The 18,528-nt window shown below is 38.9% G+C and overlaps 1 protein-coding gene across 1 annotated transcript in view; it reads right to left on the minus strand.

Annotated features, from left to right (window-relative positions):
• Positions 1-5,997: 5,997 nt before the first annotated feature.
• Positions 5,998-18,528, minus strand: part of LOC134535248 (carbonic anhydrase 6-like) — a 35,470-nt gene continuing 22,939 nt past the window's right edge. The window contains exons 4-7 of the mRNA XM_063374319.1: positions 18,187-18,334; positions 15,386-15,491; positions 11,735-11,962; positions 5,998-8,220 (exon numbers count right to left, since the gene is read on the minus strand). Coding sequence (XP_063230389.1) covers positions 8,050-8,220; positions 11,735-11,962; positions 15,386-15,491; positions 18,187-18,334 — 653 coding nt within the window. The 3' untranslated portion in view covers positions 5,998-8,049. The remainder of the gene's footprint in view (positions 8,221-11,734; positions 11,963-15,385; positions 15,492-18,186; positions 18,335-18,528) is intronic.

Genomic DNA, 18,528 nt, shown 5'->3' on the forward strand with positions numbered 1-18,528 from the left:
GTCACTAGTTTCCAAAACCGACAAAAGCACAACAGATACCTGACCTCGAGCTGGATTGAAAAACGAAACAACCAAAGGGCACAGCTTCACAGAATTAGAATCAGTAATTCCATCAGTTGCCAACGAGAACGGCACCTGCTGCAAAATAGAAACTATTTCTCTTTTTTGATTCACTTGCCATGTGCTGAACCAATGCATTCGTTTTGGTTCTAGCACAACCATATTTATGCGCAATCTTTGAATCAGGAAACATAGCCCTAAATAAATTACCTGCGTGGTCGGAGACCGATATTATGCTCAACTAGAAATGAAGTGAACAACTACTCTGCATTCGTAACATCCGTATCGTCACTGTTTACAAATAAAGACAAAATTGATTTATTGTCTGATTTCACTTTCGCATAATCTCTGTGTTTCTTGCAATGAAAATGTCTTCGGCAGTCGTCTCTACCTCCGTGGGCAACCGAAAAATCACTATTACAGACGTTGCAGAATACGTGATTCTCAGACACAGATGAACGTGAAAAACACAGCCATTCACTTGCATAAATGTCCCGGTATTTTTGCAATACAGGAGTTCTTTTATATATGTCACTACACTGTAATATGTAATTACGGACAATCCGTAAAGAAGAGTAGCGGCAGCAATGCTACCTTCCTACAACTGGCAACTGGCAACTGGCTCATTCCGGGGCCGGCTGCCACACCGCTCAGGCTCGTTCCGGGGCCGGCGGCACGATCATATATGTCATCTGAAACTTCTAATTGTCAAATATGGCCTCGTGGCTGAGCGCTTAGCGGCGCTATCATCTAATCGTAAGGTTGACGGGTCAAATCCCAGCAGGCGTGAATTTTTTTTTGTACTTGTAAAAATAAATACGAGCACGTATAATTTCAAAAGTAATAAATATATTTAAATAATGAATGCAAATAAAAGTAAATTTATTAATTAAATTGTAATTTTCAGATAAGGACATGATAACTAATGGTCAATTAGGTTAGGTTAGCTACATTATAAATACTTTAAAACTTTGTGGACGGTTGATTTCGTTGGGATAGTTACATTAAAGATACTTGGAAATCATGTAAACGGTTTCCTAGCGCTGGATAGCTACATATTAAAAAGTTATTTGCTAAGCAACCATAAAATGATTTTACAGTATTTTTAATGTAGTTATACTTACCTAATATAACCAACCATCCACTAAACAGTCTATGAGGGAATTTTATACTGGAGAGAAAAACCGCGTGCGTAAAAATAAAAAACATCCAGGGGGTAGGCGCTCCCGATCGGCCAACTTCGGAGAGGATCGGCATTTGCAGCCAGTTGCAGGACGGTAGCATTGCTGCCGCTAGACTCTTGTATCCGTAATGGTTGGCAGCTATGCTGCTGTTCCAAGTCTCTTCTCCCCCATCTTGGCAAGAATCTTTCCTGCATTTTGGGAAGTATTTGTGCCAGTCTCTTCTACAGTGAAGAGTCTGTCATGTGAACATTTGTGCTCAACATCTGCCCTTCCAAATTATCATACAATGTTGATTGAAAATTGTTGCCTGTGGTTGTCGGAGTGATATGCTAGGATGTCACCTCGTGAAACCTTCCAGCCAACTTACTTGCAATGCAGAAATTGTGTGGGATCAGCAGTTTGTCAGGTCATTGTAATCTCAAAAAACAATTTTGACAGACAAATTACATGATTTACAATCTCTTTTTTTGGGCAGTGTTAAATGTTGTAGTCTTCCTAAATTAACTTTTGAAACATTACCTGATTCCAGTTGGTCATGGAATGTTACATATGGTATTCCATACCATTTAGCTGCTTGCCGAATTGACTTTTTTCGTTTCAGCATTCCATGCTTTTTGTGTTTGTGTTTTGGGGGAGCTGTGAAGTACAGTCAAACCTCGGTCGTACGGCCCTCGGTTCGTACGTACACCTCGGTCGTACGTACAGATTTCAGAAACCGTGAAAAATAAGGCAAAAAAATTTAAAAAAAAAAAGTTAAAAAATATGAAAAGAGTAAGAAATACGTTAAAGTTTATTAAAATACAGTCGTAACCTGCAGCGTTTATAACAAATATGGACTACATACACAGTAAAAAATAAAAAATTAAAAGCCGCAAATTTATGGAATTTACCGTCTTACGCCTTACGCGGAGAAAGGTCATTGTATTCGGTCAGCTGTTGTTATGGCGCGGCGTAGCCGGCTGGCTCTCTTTGTTCCCTGAGCTGCGCATGCGCAGTATAACTCACTCTACGCTCCGCCTAGACTCGTGACGTTCCATCAGCAGCCAGCCAATAGACGCGAGCTTAGTGGAAAAAAATATAAGCTCCACCTCCCGTGTACCAGTTTTGTCCAGTTCTAATACCAGTTTATTGGTATACGCACCAGTTTTCTCGCTGCCGTGACATGTTCAAGTTTACGTTCATCTTGATGTCTTGATACCAATGATTAATTATTTACAATCCCCAGAAATAAATGGTTAGTTAAAATATATGCATCAACTGTGTAATACTTCGTAAATTAACAAATACGTATAAAACAGTTATAAGACACCGCTCATTTTATTTTGTGAAGATTATATCTCATACGTACCAGTATTTCGGCTAAGTTATGAAATAAATACAGTATCAGAACTTACAAGCCACGTAAAATTTCCGTTACGTTCATACATTCGTGAGTTTTCCCTCGTGCATTGTAGATCGTCTCGTGCTATAATTACTCGGACTTATTGCTACTCTTAACTGACTACGATTTGGATTTTGGTTGGATTACTTTGGATTTCTTTTTCTTGACTTGGCAACGAATTTCATCTGGATTTAGATTATTTGTTTCATTACTTGGATTTATTTTGCTTCAGTTTTTGGAAGACCTTCGCTACTTTTTGGTCACGCATTTCGTACATCATGAGCGGAAGCAAGAGAAAAGCTATTACGCTTATGGAAAAATACGAAATAAAATAAAATTTTCTATAAAATATATATATGCTCATTGCAGCCTATAAACGTTACGTTTTTCATGATGTTTTTAGGCCTACTAGCTAATCTTATCTACATTCATAAAGAACCCACTGTAATTTTTTTATTTGAGCAAATATGTTATGCGTTAATTCCAGCATAATAAACATACGTAAATTTAAAAAATTTTACTTGTTTGCCAAATGCACGCACATGTACGTGCCGTGTATAGACACAGCAATGGCAATTCATTTCCCGTGGCAGCGGTGGGAAAAATGATATGGGGGGGGGGGGGGGGGGAAGTAACCACAAATGGACGTAATTTGGCCTCACTAGTTCGTACGTACAACTCGGTCGTACGGACAAATTTTGGAGAACCGTGAGTGTACGTAGAATCGAGGTTTGACTGTATACTACATACTTGTAATAAAAAATGGTACATTATTAACATTTATTGATCAAAATACTTTCTGGGGTAATTCCGATCAGCATTGTTTGGATTTACCCAGAAATACAATGTGCGAACAAACTTGCATCTTCTACAGCTGATGGAATGTTAAAACAATTCCCAAGTTCATTATTATTTTTATACATCATGTTTAGAGGTGTATGAAATTCGCAATTGCGATAAATGCTAAATAGATGCGAAATTTTTCAATTACCGTGATTATTTGCGATACTTCAACATTTACTAAATACAGCGAAACCCCTTATTTACGTTACCGTTATTTACGTTTTCCCGTTATTTGCACTATATTCTTCAGGTCCCGTTTAGTTCCCATTTAGTCCAATACAATACTTTCACGCGAGTTACGTCTCAAAAATCGAATCCATCCCGCTATTTACCTCACGTAACAGCCATAGTAGGCCTAAAAACATTGTGAAAAACGTAACGTTTATAGTCGGCAACGAACATTTTAAATCGTAAAATATATATATTTTATAATATGAAAAGTTGCTTTTATTTCTAAACAGTTGACACATATTTTTTAAACTAACCATTTATTTCTGGGGATTGTAAATACAGTAGAACCCTGATATAACGAATCTGAAGGGAGTAGTTTATATGTTCACTATAGAGGGGAAACTTTATATCTGGGAAAACTTTTATTTTGGCAATACATACTCAAAAGCAAAATCTTAACTACACATAGGCCTAAGCCAAGAAAAGAACGAATGAAAATACTCAAAGCAACAGTTTTATGAGCAAATGCAGATATTATTTTTAATGAACTACACTTTCTATTACCTAATGGTTCTTGGAAATCGGCGTATTATCCTTTTTTCAGGCATTTAATACTCTGTGACGTATTCGCAGGTTGAGAAAGAAGATTGTTCAGCTTGTTTAATATTGTACTTAATTTGGATGTTGCAATTTCCAGTTCCTTTGCTATTTACACGTGCGGGACAGTGGGGTTGGAGTCTCCCTTTTCAATAATGTCCAGTTTATCTCGCACAGATAATGGCTTACATTTTTTACCACGTTTTTCACCTTTTTTTATGTACGTATTACTTATTGAAGCACATTTGCAGCTTAATAACACGAAATTCTTTTTACCATCAAAAGTAAATGAACGAAAAATAACGAGTCTGGTGCATCAAAGATTACTACGTATCATTTAGTATCACAGTTGCTAAAGCTGGAACGAAATTTTCTCACTTTCTATGGAAATATTTTGTCCACAGAGTTCTATCTAGTGGTAGTCTTACAAACCTTACTCGATCAAAATGTCCGAAACGTGAACGATAAAAATAAGATGTAAAAATATTGAATTTGCTGCTATAATGTACATACGTATTTGTGTGGCGGTAATTTATTTATAACTTTGAGAACATAATAAATGTACACGCGTTCGCCCATTCTTTAACTATGCAGGGAAAACTATTTTTTATTTTCACCAAACTGATCACCATTTTTGGCTACACGTAGCCTACCGAGGCCACTGAATACAACTTGTTTTGTAATATGAACAGTGGATAATCGAGTAGCGTATTGCGGAGAAAAACTTAAATGTGATCCAGAATAGACGTTTTGTGAAAAAACTTTTAATTATATGAAAATATTTGAGATAAATGTGCTAATGTCGGCAAAATTTGTTTGTGGTACACTGGAAAACGTATCAACATTGACAAAAGTTGTGCGCTATATCCAATAAATTAATACATAACCTCAAATCATTTTGCCGGGACTGAGACGGAAATTCACAATAAACGGGAATTCATTATAGGCGGGTTCACTATAAACGGGTTCTACTGTAATTAATTATTGGTATCAAGATGAACGTAAACTTGAACATGTCACGGCAGCGAGAAAACTGGTGCGTATACCAATAAACTGGTATTAGAACTGGACAAAACTGGTACACGGGAGGTGGAGCTTATATTTTTTTCCGCTAAGCTCGCTTCTATTGGCTGGCTGCTGATGGAAGGTCACGAGTCTGGGCAGAGCGTTGAGTGAGTTATACTGCGCATGCGCAGCTCAGAGAACAGAGAGAGTCAGCCGGCGGCTACGGCTACGCCGTGCCATAACAGCTGATTGAGTACAATGACCTTCCGCGCACGACGCGCTATTGGCAGTAAATTTCCAATTTGCTGCCATTATTTTAAATTTTTTTACTGTGGTGCAATGCGTATGTGTATTGTAGCCCGTATTTGTTATGAACGCTGCAGGATGTGACTATTTTAATTAACTTTAATGTATTTCTTACTTTTCCCTTTATTTAAACTTTCCCGCATTTTACACTTTTTTACTTTGTCCCCATGAAAAGTGCAAATAAATTTCAAAACATGCAACTGAAATCCCAAAAAACCGCGAACTCCATTTTAAAATTCACTCTGTCATTACTTAATACCTATGTGCGTTGTACATATTCTTTAATTATTTACAACAACAAAATCAACAAAAATAAATGTGAGTAAACAATTTTTTTAAATGCTACAAAGTGCTAAAAATCACAAAATGAAAAATGCTATAAAATGCTAAAAATCACATAATAGATGCTATAAATTAAATTTTTAAATGCTCTTTTTCATACACCTTTAATCATATTTACTTGTGTACAAATAATTGTATACATCACTTATATATACTATATTATCTACCTTACACAATATGATCCAGAATTCTTAGAATTAATATCGACAAAATAAACAAAACATTATAGCTGCAATCTATACGCAGCCAGAATGGTGTTAAGTTTCTGAACGTGCTTCATTTATGCTCCGTTTGAGATTAGCATCTTACAGGTGACAGAATCGAGATTTCAGAGATCGATAGTGGTCTAAATTACCCCGATGATCAAAATTTCACAAACACAGTGATGCACAGGCGAACCCAGTGATGGCAGGTATTCTGGACGTCGCAATGACAACAGCACAGACGTACAGAGTGTACTTGCTAATACAAAACAGTTGCGACGTATACTCATGTCATTATGCACATACAAACTAAAAATGGTGTTTACTGTAGCTAATCTAAACAACCATTAACTACTTGAAATAGGGAAATGCCATTTTGCAGAATAATTAGAAAAAAATGTCAGTAAGTTAAAAATGCATTTCCGGAGTAGATTTTTTTTTTCTCCAGATTCACTCTTTCCTAGATAACTACGGAATGTTGTTTAATGATACTCATGTTTTTTCTGAACAGTACAGAAAGGTATTTGTGCCAATATCAGCCCAAACTACAGTAGAACCTCATTTTTACGTACCCGCGATATACGAATTCCCGCGATTAACGTATTTTTTTTACATTCACTGTCAATTTCCCTATACTAATAATGCATTATTTTCCCGCATTGTGCAAAAGCATTTCCCACTGTTTACGTAGAATTAGTGCTGTATTTCGTGGCAAACCATCGGAAACTTTAGAGAAAACAATAAATTCTCAAAATGAATAGCGTGAAGTTTAATTATAAAGCGTTACTGCATGAGTGTATGGTCACCACAGCTTCGTTCGCCATTGTAAACAACTTACTTTTTTTTTTGTGCCACGTGCTATTGTACACCATACGGCCATGAACCAAACGTATGATGACATAAACATTTAATCTTAAATGTATTATGCATGAAAATAAAGGTGAAAACTCTCATTTTAAATACACAAAAGAGCGGATTACTGTTCCATTATTAAAATACGTTTTAAGCAACGTACGAGTTTCCTATAAATACGGCGTCTTCGTGCATATTCGGCGATGTTCATTTTAACACTTTAGAAACATCCTGAAAAGTCAAATGGCTGCAATGAATATCCAAACAATGCAGTGGCAATTTAACTTCTATTCCTCAACGTAAACAATTATATTGATGGTGGTAGCTATCGTGTTATAGTATTATTTCTCAAAAAATCTGAAATTAATAAAACTTTAACACTTAATTAAATACAAAGTTCAAAAATCAATTGTGTTACAAAATTTCAGCACCAAGTGGCTATATCAAGATGCTTCAACATTCTCATCTCTTACACAAGAACAGCAAATTTATGTTTAACTTTTGGCAATAATGAAGAACGGAGATATTGGATATATTTATAATTTTAATTATGTGAGATAGTGAAGTTCTAGTTAATATATAAAAACGTAACGGTATCTGACATATTATTTAGTGTGGTATATATTTTCTTATTGTTTCCCATATAGTGAGATGATAAAAAAAATTTGAACATTTCTCTCATTTAGCGTTTTCCCGGTTTTTACATATTTTTTTTCCTGGTCCCTTGAAATATGTAAAAATGAGGCTCTACTGTATTTGGATAAACTTTTGAAAGTAAAAAAAATTCAAACAAGTATATGTACGTATAATAATTTTTGAATTTGAGCTTTTACTCAAACTTATTTTTAAAAAAATGGTAAATATAGGACAGTTTGCATTGATTAAAATAATTTTTGCCAGTGCACCTATGGCTCAATAATTAATTGAATAGTATTCCGATCCACTGAAAAGATTCCTTGCTTTTTTTATTAATACATTTTTTTTTAACCCTTATTAATAAAAAGGAAAATCTGATTAAAATTTTTGAGAAATACAGTAGTTGACTAAGGAAATTCCTAATGACAGTTAAATATTACACAGAGTCCACCACGGGAGAGACCGGAGGCTACGGCGAGCCGGGGGGCTCCACCAGCCAGCCGAGACCCCGGGAGTGGTTCCCCGGGCCGGGCCCGGGCAGGCGTCGCACCAACACCCTCCGTGGCCCCAGCGGCTGCACCCGGCGGTAGTTGTCCACCAGTGGCCTGCTGCCCGCCGTCAGGCGGCGGAACTGCTTCAGCTGGAGTCACCCCCATCAGCACTCACACACGGCTACTGTATACAACACCTAGCTGAACCATTCAGGATCACATCTGCCCACAGCTACGTACGGTGGAACCTCGCAACTATTAGCACTGACAGTGGCCTAAACAACAGCCCAATATGTTAGATCCACACACCTTTCTGAAAAGTGTTAATTTAACATATAATACCTTTATTTATGAACATGAAAAGACCTCATTTAATTTTCGTATTAAAAGACAGTTTAATGTTGGTGGCAAATCTCCACAGCACCAGCCATGATTCCGTTGAGATGTTTTTCCTCTACATCTCCCAAACTTTATAGAGGGGAGGGGGAGAGAGCACCAGTGAATTCTTTGCAGGTTCCTACCCACCCCAAATTCCTTCTTCTCCTTTTCATTGTCGCTGCTAGCATAGGCAACCACCGTCTATCGCTGCATTCTTTACTTGTTGGAAGACTGATTCTGTACTACAGTTGCAAATTTCTTACTGCTGCTTGCTGTTTCAAAAGAGACCATGTAAATCACTTGACTTTACGAAAGTGGCTCAAGAAAACCTTAAATAAATAACATAAAAAATATATATTTGGTTTCTACAGACAAACTGATGGTGCATTTAAAACCTTAGTTACTTCACACCTCTTTAAAACAGCTTGTTATCGTATCGGCGAGATTCCACTGTTTGTATAATTAAAAACTACACTGCCTGCCAGGCATAATAGAAATTTGGTTTTAAATAAGTAAATAAGGTTTCAAATAAAAATTTCTATTAAAAAGGTATGTTTGATTGGGCAAACTATGATAAAAGCTACTGTTATTGTTAGTTTTGGTGAGTACAAAAAAGAAACAACAGACAAAATGAAACAAGTAAGCAGAGCTTTCAAAGTTCAGTTAGTCACAAATTAGAAATTGATAACACTGAGAATAACTTTTAACATAGGAAAACATTTGTTGAAACTATTAACAACAGCTCACACAATAACATATTACAGTGAAACGGCCATGCCAGATTAGCGAGTTTACTGAGTTATAAGAGGAAAAACTGTACTGAAATGTAAACCGAAAGTAATGACAACTAACAGCGGGAACGCGAGTGGCACCAGATCACAGGAAGTACTACACACCCAAGCCAACTGTGGTCCCGAGGAGGGGAGTGACGGGAGCGCTAGTGTCGCAGTGAGAGAGGGGTGGGGAATGAAGAGGGGTTGGCAGTAGGGGAATACCGTTAGCTGTGGAAGCAAGGAGTATACACATGCTTTCATAAGTATACGCAACATGTAAGCATGATTACCTGGATGAAACAATGGCCATGAAGCGCAGTCGTGCAGTAAGAAATGTTGTGATAAGCTGAAGGTACAGTCGTATGAAACAGCGAAACACAGTGTCTACGAAGATGTCAGTGTCACAGCATCACATCGTACCGTTTGTGTTATAATAATTATTTCACTCAGCACCATATTTAACATACATGTCGGTATACATTTGCCTATAATCAAAGAAAATATTGTTTGTGTGATTAATTAATAAAAAAAATGCAAGAAACATTTCAACACAGTTTCGTGCATAGTGCATGTAACAAAAGCCCACTCAGCCATTTAGTTCTTCAATTCCTGATATGTTACCATTGGAATATGTGCTGCTGTTGTCCGAAAAGCCCCATTCACTGTCTGAGCTGGACTCGCCAAAGTTAACAACAACTTTCTCAATTTCGTGCTCCATTAGACAGTCACCTGTCCAGTACTCTTCTTTTGTATGTTTTACATGTAAAATAGCATTTTGCCATTCTTCTTTGGTGACGCTATTGATTGCTTCTGTTGTGATGTTTTCAATGATACGTGATGATTGAGCGACATTTTTTTCAGCAACATGTGATTTCACAATGTTCCATACATAATAGCATTAAGCTCACAGTGGTATGGTGGTAATCTTATTACTTCATGCCCATGTTCTTCTAACATCTCATCTATGCGAAACCTGGGAGGTGGACGTCGACCACGAACGAGCTGGAGGAGTTCACATTTTGTCATATCATTGTCATGCGGAATGTTGTTGTTCTGTAACCATTGGATGATATCTTGTTTTCTTGTACCGGCTGTTGGTGGCTTATTTAACTGAACGGAATGATAAAGGACATTATCCATTACAACCAACGAATTAGCAGGCAGATTTGGAATAAGCTTGTCTTGCACCCATCTGGAAAAGTAACCAGCTATGTAACTGGCTATGTATAGTTTTTTGTTTTGTTGTACTGCCCAATGCCATTTGTCAATACACGTTATATTGACTTGATGTAAGCTTTTGGACATATGCCATTGCTTAGCACATGTATGTATGTAGAAGAAAACTACAAAAAAACACAAATGACAAAAAACACAAATTAAGCAAAAAATTGCTGTTGTCAGGATTTAACGCCACACAATACTCAACAGGAATATGGTCAACAAACAAAGAAAAACAAAGAAAAATGGACTAACAGAACGAAAAAAAAACACACAAATTATGACAGCAAAAAAATACTGAACCCAAAAAATTCAGCACAACAGTTGAAACGAGACAAACACAGCAAAACGAAAAAACCCCCACAAATAATGACAGCACAAAATATTGAACCCAAAAAAATTCAGCACAACAGTCAAAATGAGACAAAAACACGACCAAACGAAAAGACGAAACAAACACAATAGTTTTACCAAAACAGAAACAAGCGACGTTTCGGGAACTGCTATCTGCTCCCGTCCTCAGGCAGAGACGCACATGGTACGAAAACACAGGTGCGACTGAGTAGGGGCTGGAAAAATGAGAGTATCTATCAGAGAAAGGGCTACATCTTGCTCAGCCAAGTGATCACCCGCGCAACGGGTCCTTGAGATGCCAGCTCTCATCGCAGTGGTTTTACTCACTCCAGACCACGAATTATGGTAATACTTGTTTCTTAGAGTGAAGTAACGCATTTGAAATACATATATATTTACAAATTATGCATAATCAAGTTAAATAGAATTTCTTAATTTCTTGGCTAACTTATTGGTTGCGATATGACAACAACAATTTTTTGCTTAATGTGTTTTTTTGTCATTTGTGTTTTTTTTGTAGTGTTCTTCTACAGACATACATGTGCTAAGCAATGGCGTATGTCCAAAAGCTTACATCAAGTCAAGTACTCCCATTGCACAAATCTTTCAAAAATAACACGTTATATTACAGTCACGCACGCTTCGAAACCTTGCTCCGCTTTCAAAAGATCCGTGAAATACTTGAACAGCGATACGTATCCGCGCACTGTGTCATGACTTATGGTAACAACTCTAATTGCCGTCCCACCCGCGACATGACGCGCTTCGACCCTTGAGGCGGACTAGGGAAAGGGAGGGGACAGAGTGGCGGAAGGGATGACGGCGGAGGGAGGAGTCTGTCTGACCTTGGGTAGTTCACATTTTTCCCGGGACCACAGTTGGCTTGGGCGTGTAGTAAGTGTAAGATCGTGATGCGATGAGAGAGAGAGAGCGCACGGACCTGCCGGAACGAGGCGGGGACGCACTCGGGGAACACGATCCAGACGACGGCCTGGGAGCAGGGGGGCGTGGTGAGCGAGCCGCGGTACGTGTAGTACACCTCCGTGTCCCGGGGCAGCAGGGACGCCAGCGTCAGCCCGGGGCTGACCGGGGCACTCTGGCCCTCCGCCCGCACTGCCTGCAGGCCGGCCAGCAGCGGCGACAACGCCTCGTTGCCGTGCTGCCTCAGCTGCACACACCCAACACCTGCATCCTCAGTTACTTCTCAAGCAAGGAACACTAGTACAGTCTCCCAAAGTTTTTCCAAGGAGACATTTATATTACACCAGTGAAGAAAGCAGTGTGTATCAAGTGGTAGCAGAGCGTGGTTACGATCCACGGACCTCTGGGTTATGGGCCCAGCACGCTACCATTTGAACTCCTGTTCAAATATAAACCAAACAATCCACTATCTAATCTCTGGTCACTACATGAGCTTCTACCCAATAACCATCGCAACATAGAAGAGGTCTGGAGAAGAGCTCAACACAACCTCAACTTAGCCCATGTGGCAGGCAGGCAAAAATATAAGAGACAGTTACCTAATCCATACAGGGTAGGTGATATGGTGTTGTGCAAGGCACACACTCAAAGCAAGGCGATCGATAAGCGATCAGCCAAACTTGCTTATTGTTGGAGTGGCCCGTGGCAAATCCAATGATTTCTAACACCAGTAACAGTCGCTTTAGCCGACCCAAGTTCTGGTCCATATATTACGTGTGCACACATTTTGCACCAAAATAAAGTGCATCCTAACATAAATTAGGTGTTTTAATTTCCTCCTATTCGAGGAGTTTCATACAAAACTTTAGCATGCCACCCGCAACACTCAGTGTTGACAACACACAAAAAACCATAGGTCCTAGTTATAAGAAATAAAAATCCATGGTACTAGTTTGTAAGAGTGCTAGCAATACAAATATTTTAAACTAAAAATGTTTTAGGTTATGATGTTAGTTCTAAAGCTTGATTGTAAAGAATTGATAATCATGTTACTTAGTAAGTAAGTCGTTTATTGTGAGTAGTTTACCTTAGTCAATTCAGGTACAGGGTTTATGTGCAAGTTTTCAAACTTCTCATGCTCGGTGTTGGTCGCTTACCCTGGCTCCACCTTTCAGTGGAGGATAGGGCACAAGAATAGCCAGGGAAAACCCCGCCTGCCCGTCTGCCCCGGCCACATGTGGTCTCAGAAGACTCCCCAGCACCACCCATGCCTACCAGCAGCGACCAGACCCAACAGCTGAGGGATGAGCAGAAAATCCTCCAATCAAACAGCCCTGGACCCAGTGTGCCAGCTAATGGAAATCTGGTTGGACTCGACTAAAAACATTGCTGACAAAATCACAGCGACCATGGACTTCAGTACGCTGCTTGCTGACCAGCATGATGGCAGCGAATAATCAGGCCCCAATCTGCACAAAATCCCCTCCCACTAGGATTAAGATACACTCCCTCTTATTCTGGAATGCACGTGGTATTAAAAATAAACTGACAGAATTTATTCAACAACTGGAAATTTAAAATATAGCTGAGATAAGCGAAATGCACTTGCTACCGACAGGTATGGATGGATATCTAAACTAAACTATGCAATTTAGACAACAGAGGCGGCTAAGTGCCTAAGCACACTGCTTGCCATCTTCCCGATTTTTCAAACATAGAAGCAGTAAATCAATGTAAACTGCCAACAAATTAAACTCATCTCAATGTATGCGATCCCAGGCAGGTCTCTTAGTGTGGCGGACCTGGATGCTTTGTATGGGGCAGCCCTGAGCTTCCTAGCTGTAGGCGACATACATGTGAAACACACACAGTGGAACTGCAGATGATGCAAACCACATCAAATGGTAGTTTACTGTATAACCACCAACTAAACAAAAATAACCATGTGCATGATCCCTCTGAGCCTACACATGATTCAGGTAGGCTCAATAACTTGCCCATATTCTATATATCACTATTAAAAAGTATGTCAACATGGGATTCGAACTCGAGGTTGTACACGACATGTCATCGGACCATTTCCCTGCTCACTTGATTTTCGACGAAGAATCCTTAGACTTAACCTACCGTGTAAATTTAGACAGGCATATTGCTATACTAAATATGCAAGGATATACATATTAATGTATTCACTTAGCTCTAGTAGGAGTCCTCATTTGCAGTGAGTATGATTAATGAAATTAATATTAAAGAGCCTAAATTGATTTTTCTATAAAACAAGGATCAAACCAAGTAGTGAAATGAATCGAATCAATTATTAAATTAATAGGTAATTTTTTGTATGATTTTTAGAAATTGTTCCCAATTTTTAGGTTAATTATTACGAATGTCCAAGATGGTGGTCAATATTTCATTATCGGCTAACTGGAGGATGGCAGATGCGGAATTTAAGCCACATAGAGATTTTGACCATGTTTTAATAAATATATATTTTTAACCTATAATGAACATTTTTGGATCAAGCAAGGATCAAACCAAAGAACACGAACCGATCGAGTCCACCATTAATTTACTGAGTAATTGTTTTGATGATTGATTTCTGTAATTTTTACCGAATTTCTAACTAAATAATTATGAATTTTCAATATGACGGTCCAGACGACTGAAAAGATAATAACTAATACTGCAATATAGCAGGTAAAAATTAAACTAATATGGCGGCAGTGCCCTCTAGCAGACTACGTGTGTACTATGTGACACTAGCACTCCTGGTATCGAGTACTGAAAATAAATTGGCAGCAGCACGTTCTAACAGATGACGTGCGCACTACGTGATACGCTCTAAGTAGCAAGTTCTGAAAATAAATATGGCTACCTCCAGCAGACGAAAACAAGATGGCAACTATGATTTTATAATCCAAGATGGCGGCATACTGAGGACGAAAACATGATTGTCTTGATGTCATACTAGCTGCCATAATATACTCCTTGTTATTGGTGTTGGGTCAGTCTGCCTGTGGCTTCTGTGGAGGAAGGATACATCTTTTTATGGCCCTCGCCAGGTTTGAACTAAAGACTCTGAGCTCCATGACAATGCTTTTTTACTAAAATCTTATCAAAACTGTAAATAATACTTTTTTTAATTGTTTCTATTTTATTTCAATTTTTCTGATGATCATAGCGGATTTATGTGGCCATAATGAAAATTGCAACAATAACATATGTAATTCAAAATGGCGGAAAGTTCTAGAATCCAAGATAGCGGAATCCAAAATGGCGGAATCCAAGATGGGGTTTCTAATATACTGGCCTGGGACAAGGTTATCCAAGATGGCCACCATGACTTCACAATCCAAGATGGCAGACATTGGCTCTGGCTCCATACCCAAAACCCACTTTCTGGATGTCATTTTATATACTAATATTTAAAAACGACATAAACTCTTAGTGAACTAAAAATGCAGGCAGCACTGTAATGCTACCTGGTGGTCATGTGCAATGGTCAGAATCAACCCACAAAGAGTTTGGGACGCGAGCGTTGCGCTGGATTATATGATGTGCCGCACAGTATGTCGGTTAAAGACCTTTCACTGTCCTCTGTGAACTATTTATTTAAAGCTTAGATAGCCACACAAAGTCAATGAGATGGTGTTTATATAAGCATCAGTACCTGTACAAAGAAAGCCAAAACTGCAAGCCCATCCGAGTGCTGCTGAGCCTCTTGAACAGAGCTGTACTTGTTGCTTCTGAAGATGACATGCATCTCTGCAGGATACCTGATGTTAACAATTCAACATTGAAAATTCTGGAATGCTGTGCTTTCAGAGTGTATTTTATTAGTGATATTTTTTATAACTACGTACATACAGGGTTTGTTCGGAAAGTAATAGGACTGAGTCGATTTAAAAAAATTTATTGAGCTAATTGTTACAATTCTTTAAAAACGTTCAAAGTAGGCTCATTCTGCGTCGATGCAGCGCTGCCACCGCGATTTCCAAGCATTGAAGGCGTGCGGAAGCGTTGGGATGCCGGCCTTGGTCAGGTAGCTGTTCACAAGAAAGGTGGTGTGAGCTGGGGCGTTGTCGTGGTGCAACTTCCAGTCAGCTGCGATGTCTTGTCGGACCCAATTGACCCTTCGTTTGAGTCTCTTGAGCACTTCCACGTAAAACTTGGCGTTGACGGTTAGTCCAGGAGGAACAAATTCATGGTGGACGATGCCTTTGATGTCAAAAAAGACAATGAGAATCGTTTTCACTTTGAATTTGCTCATTCTTTCCTTTTTTGGGCAAGGAGATGCCGGCGTGTGCCACTCGGAAGATTGCCTCTGTCTCGGGATCATACTCAAAGATCCATGACTCGTCACCTGTGATTACGTTATTCAAAAATTGGGGGTCATTTTCACACATGTTCAAATTTTCTTGGCACACTTCCACTCGCCGCAATTTCTGGTCGTCAGTGAGCACACCTTGCGCATGTTCAAATGCTCCGTCACAATGTCATGAACCACAGATTTTGGTAAATTTAACATCTGAGCAATTAAACGAATACTCAGTCGACGGTCTGGGTTCAAAACTTTGCGCACACGAGTCACATTGTCGGGGTTTGTCGAAGTCGAAGGTCTTCCAGCACGGTCTTCATCGGCGACCTCTTCCCGGCCCTCCGAAAAGGCCTTGTGCCACCGAAACACACCACTTCTTGCTAAAGCATCATCTGGGTAAGCCTGCTTGATCATATCAAATGTGTCTGTCGCAGATTTACCGAGTTCCACACAGAATTTAATCGCGTACCTCTGCTCTAACGAACGCTGCATTTTCACAGAAACACATCGCGCGAAAAAGCCTGTCCTGACTCTCCAGCTGCTCGGAGACAACTGACCAGCCGCTCGTTCGTTAGCTAGGAACCCTCTCTACCGAATCCAGTCGGTGCGCGCACGCTCCGAAGTACAGTCGCGGCGGAAGAAAATCAGTCCTATTACTTTCCGGACAAACCCTGTAGTACTCTCAATAGAGTTTAGAAAAAACATGTGTGTGTGTGATGAATAGCCTGAAACCATTGTTAAATTGTATTAAGGAATAAATGCACAAATAAAAGAAATAAATATTAAAAACTGGTACATTTAATTCTTGGTTCTTCGGTTTTTCCAGTTCTTGAATATAGTAATGGAACCAGCAACACCCATGAAGAGAATCAGCCAGAACTTTATTAAAAGTTTGATTGGAGAATCGCTTTGCCCATCAGTATAAAATTATGTTAATTATCCATTGCATCAATTATTTTGGTGTATAATAATTTTGCATTTAACATAAATAACCATAAATTTAATTATGTATTTTCATTATCTATAGATATGTAAAACATATATATGTGTGTGTGTGTTAACACAAAGTGTTGAAGAGACCCATTCAGATATTATTTCTCAATAATATGGATAATCTTGTGCAGATTCACAAGTGTGAATCATCCCCAATTTTCCACTCAAATAAGAAAAAATTATAATAAATACCTTTTGGATAGTAGTACATAAAAGAAAGTCCTTGGACTCTAAATTTTTCTAAAATTCACCTAAATTAACTCAAAATTTGCCAAAATAGACCCAAAGTTCCCCAAAAATAACAAACATGTATGGTTTTTAGTAAAATAATTTTCATGGGAAATTTCAAATATTTACATTATGAAGGAAAAATTTGAAATAAAAAATTAAATACCTCGAAGTATTTTGCCATTAAAATAACAAAATAACCTTAAAGAGTCTTCAGTTACCTTAATTTAAATTCTAACCTCCGAAGCCATAATTTTCATATTGGCCTTGACCTCCACCACCCTTTTTTCAATAATTTCTTTCTTCTTGAAGTATGCTGTTACGTCTACCTTCTTAAATTCTAGAACCTCCCCCAATTTTGGAGTATGACAACATGTACACCATCCTAAATTCTAGAACTTCCTGCCACCTTGGATTCAACCATTATGTTTTCAAAAAACACATTAAAGAAACACATACATGAACATGTATTCAATAAAAAGGACATTCATTCCTCAGCTAGGACACCCATGGAATGGAAATTCAACTCGGTAGGAAACCAGAGGAAACGAACCATAGATTATTATCGGTAGGATACAATCGGAAGGATATACGATATGTTTCATTCTACACGATAAAATAGGATATGTTTCCATCTGACTACAATGGCTTCAATTCAATCCAAGATGGCGGACACCGGCATCACACTTCTACACCTGCCGCAGGACATCATTTCATGTACTTATTCGGATAATATATAAATGTTTTAATTAAAACAATGTCAATTATATTTTAATGCTTTTCAGTATTTTCAAAAGTTAACAGAAGAGTGTGCATAGATCATCACATTTCAACACTCGCTCATGACACAATACAGTATCCTCGATTGCAAACGACAATGTTCCTGGATTGACCCTTCGTGATGCGTCGTAAGGCACTCCATGACGACTCACCGTATGCTGTTCAGCACGTGCTCGCTGCCCCAGCTGTTGCGGCTGCCCCAGTGGAAGTGCAAGCCCTCCATGTCGTAGCGGCCGTCAAGCACCGCCCCGAACACCCACGGCACCTCGACACCGGCCGAGCGCTCCACCGTCAGCGACACTGCCAACAAGCCCTTCCTTCGTGAGTCCAGGTTGGATCTGGACTTCGCCAGAAACCAGGCCAGTGCATTACCTCGCATGCAGCAACCCCTCATTTCCTGCTCAATGCCAGTCCTCTCCCAGAAGTGAAACTTGCCACAATATATTTATATTCAAGTAGGTTTCAGATAACTGGTCTTCAAAATAATACATGGG

This window comes from Bacillus rossius, chromosome 8 (genome assembly GCF_032445375.1).
Source record: "Bacillus rossius redtenbacheri isolate Brsri chromosome 8, Brsri_v3, whole genome shotgun sequence".
Taxonomy (NCBI): Eukaryota; Metazoa; Arthropoda; class Insecta; order Phasmatodea; family Bacillidae; genus Bacillus; species Bacillus rossius.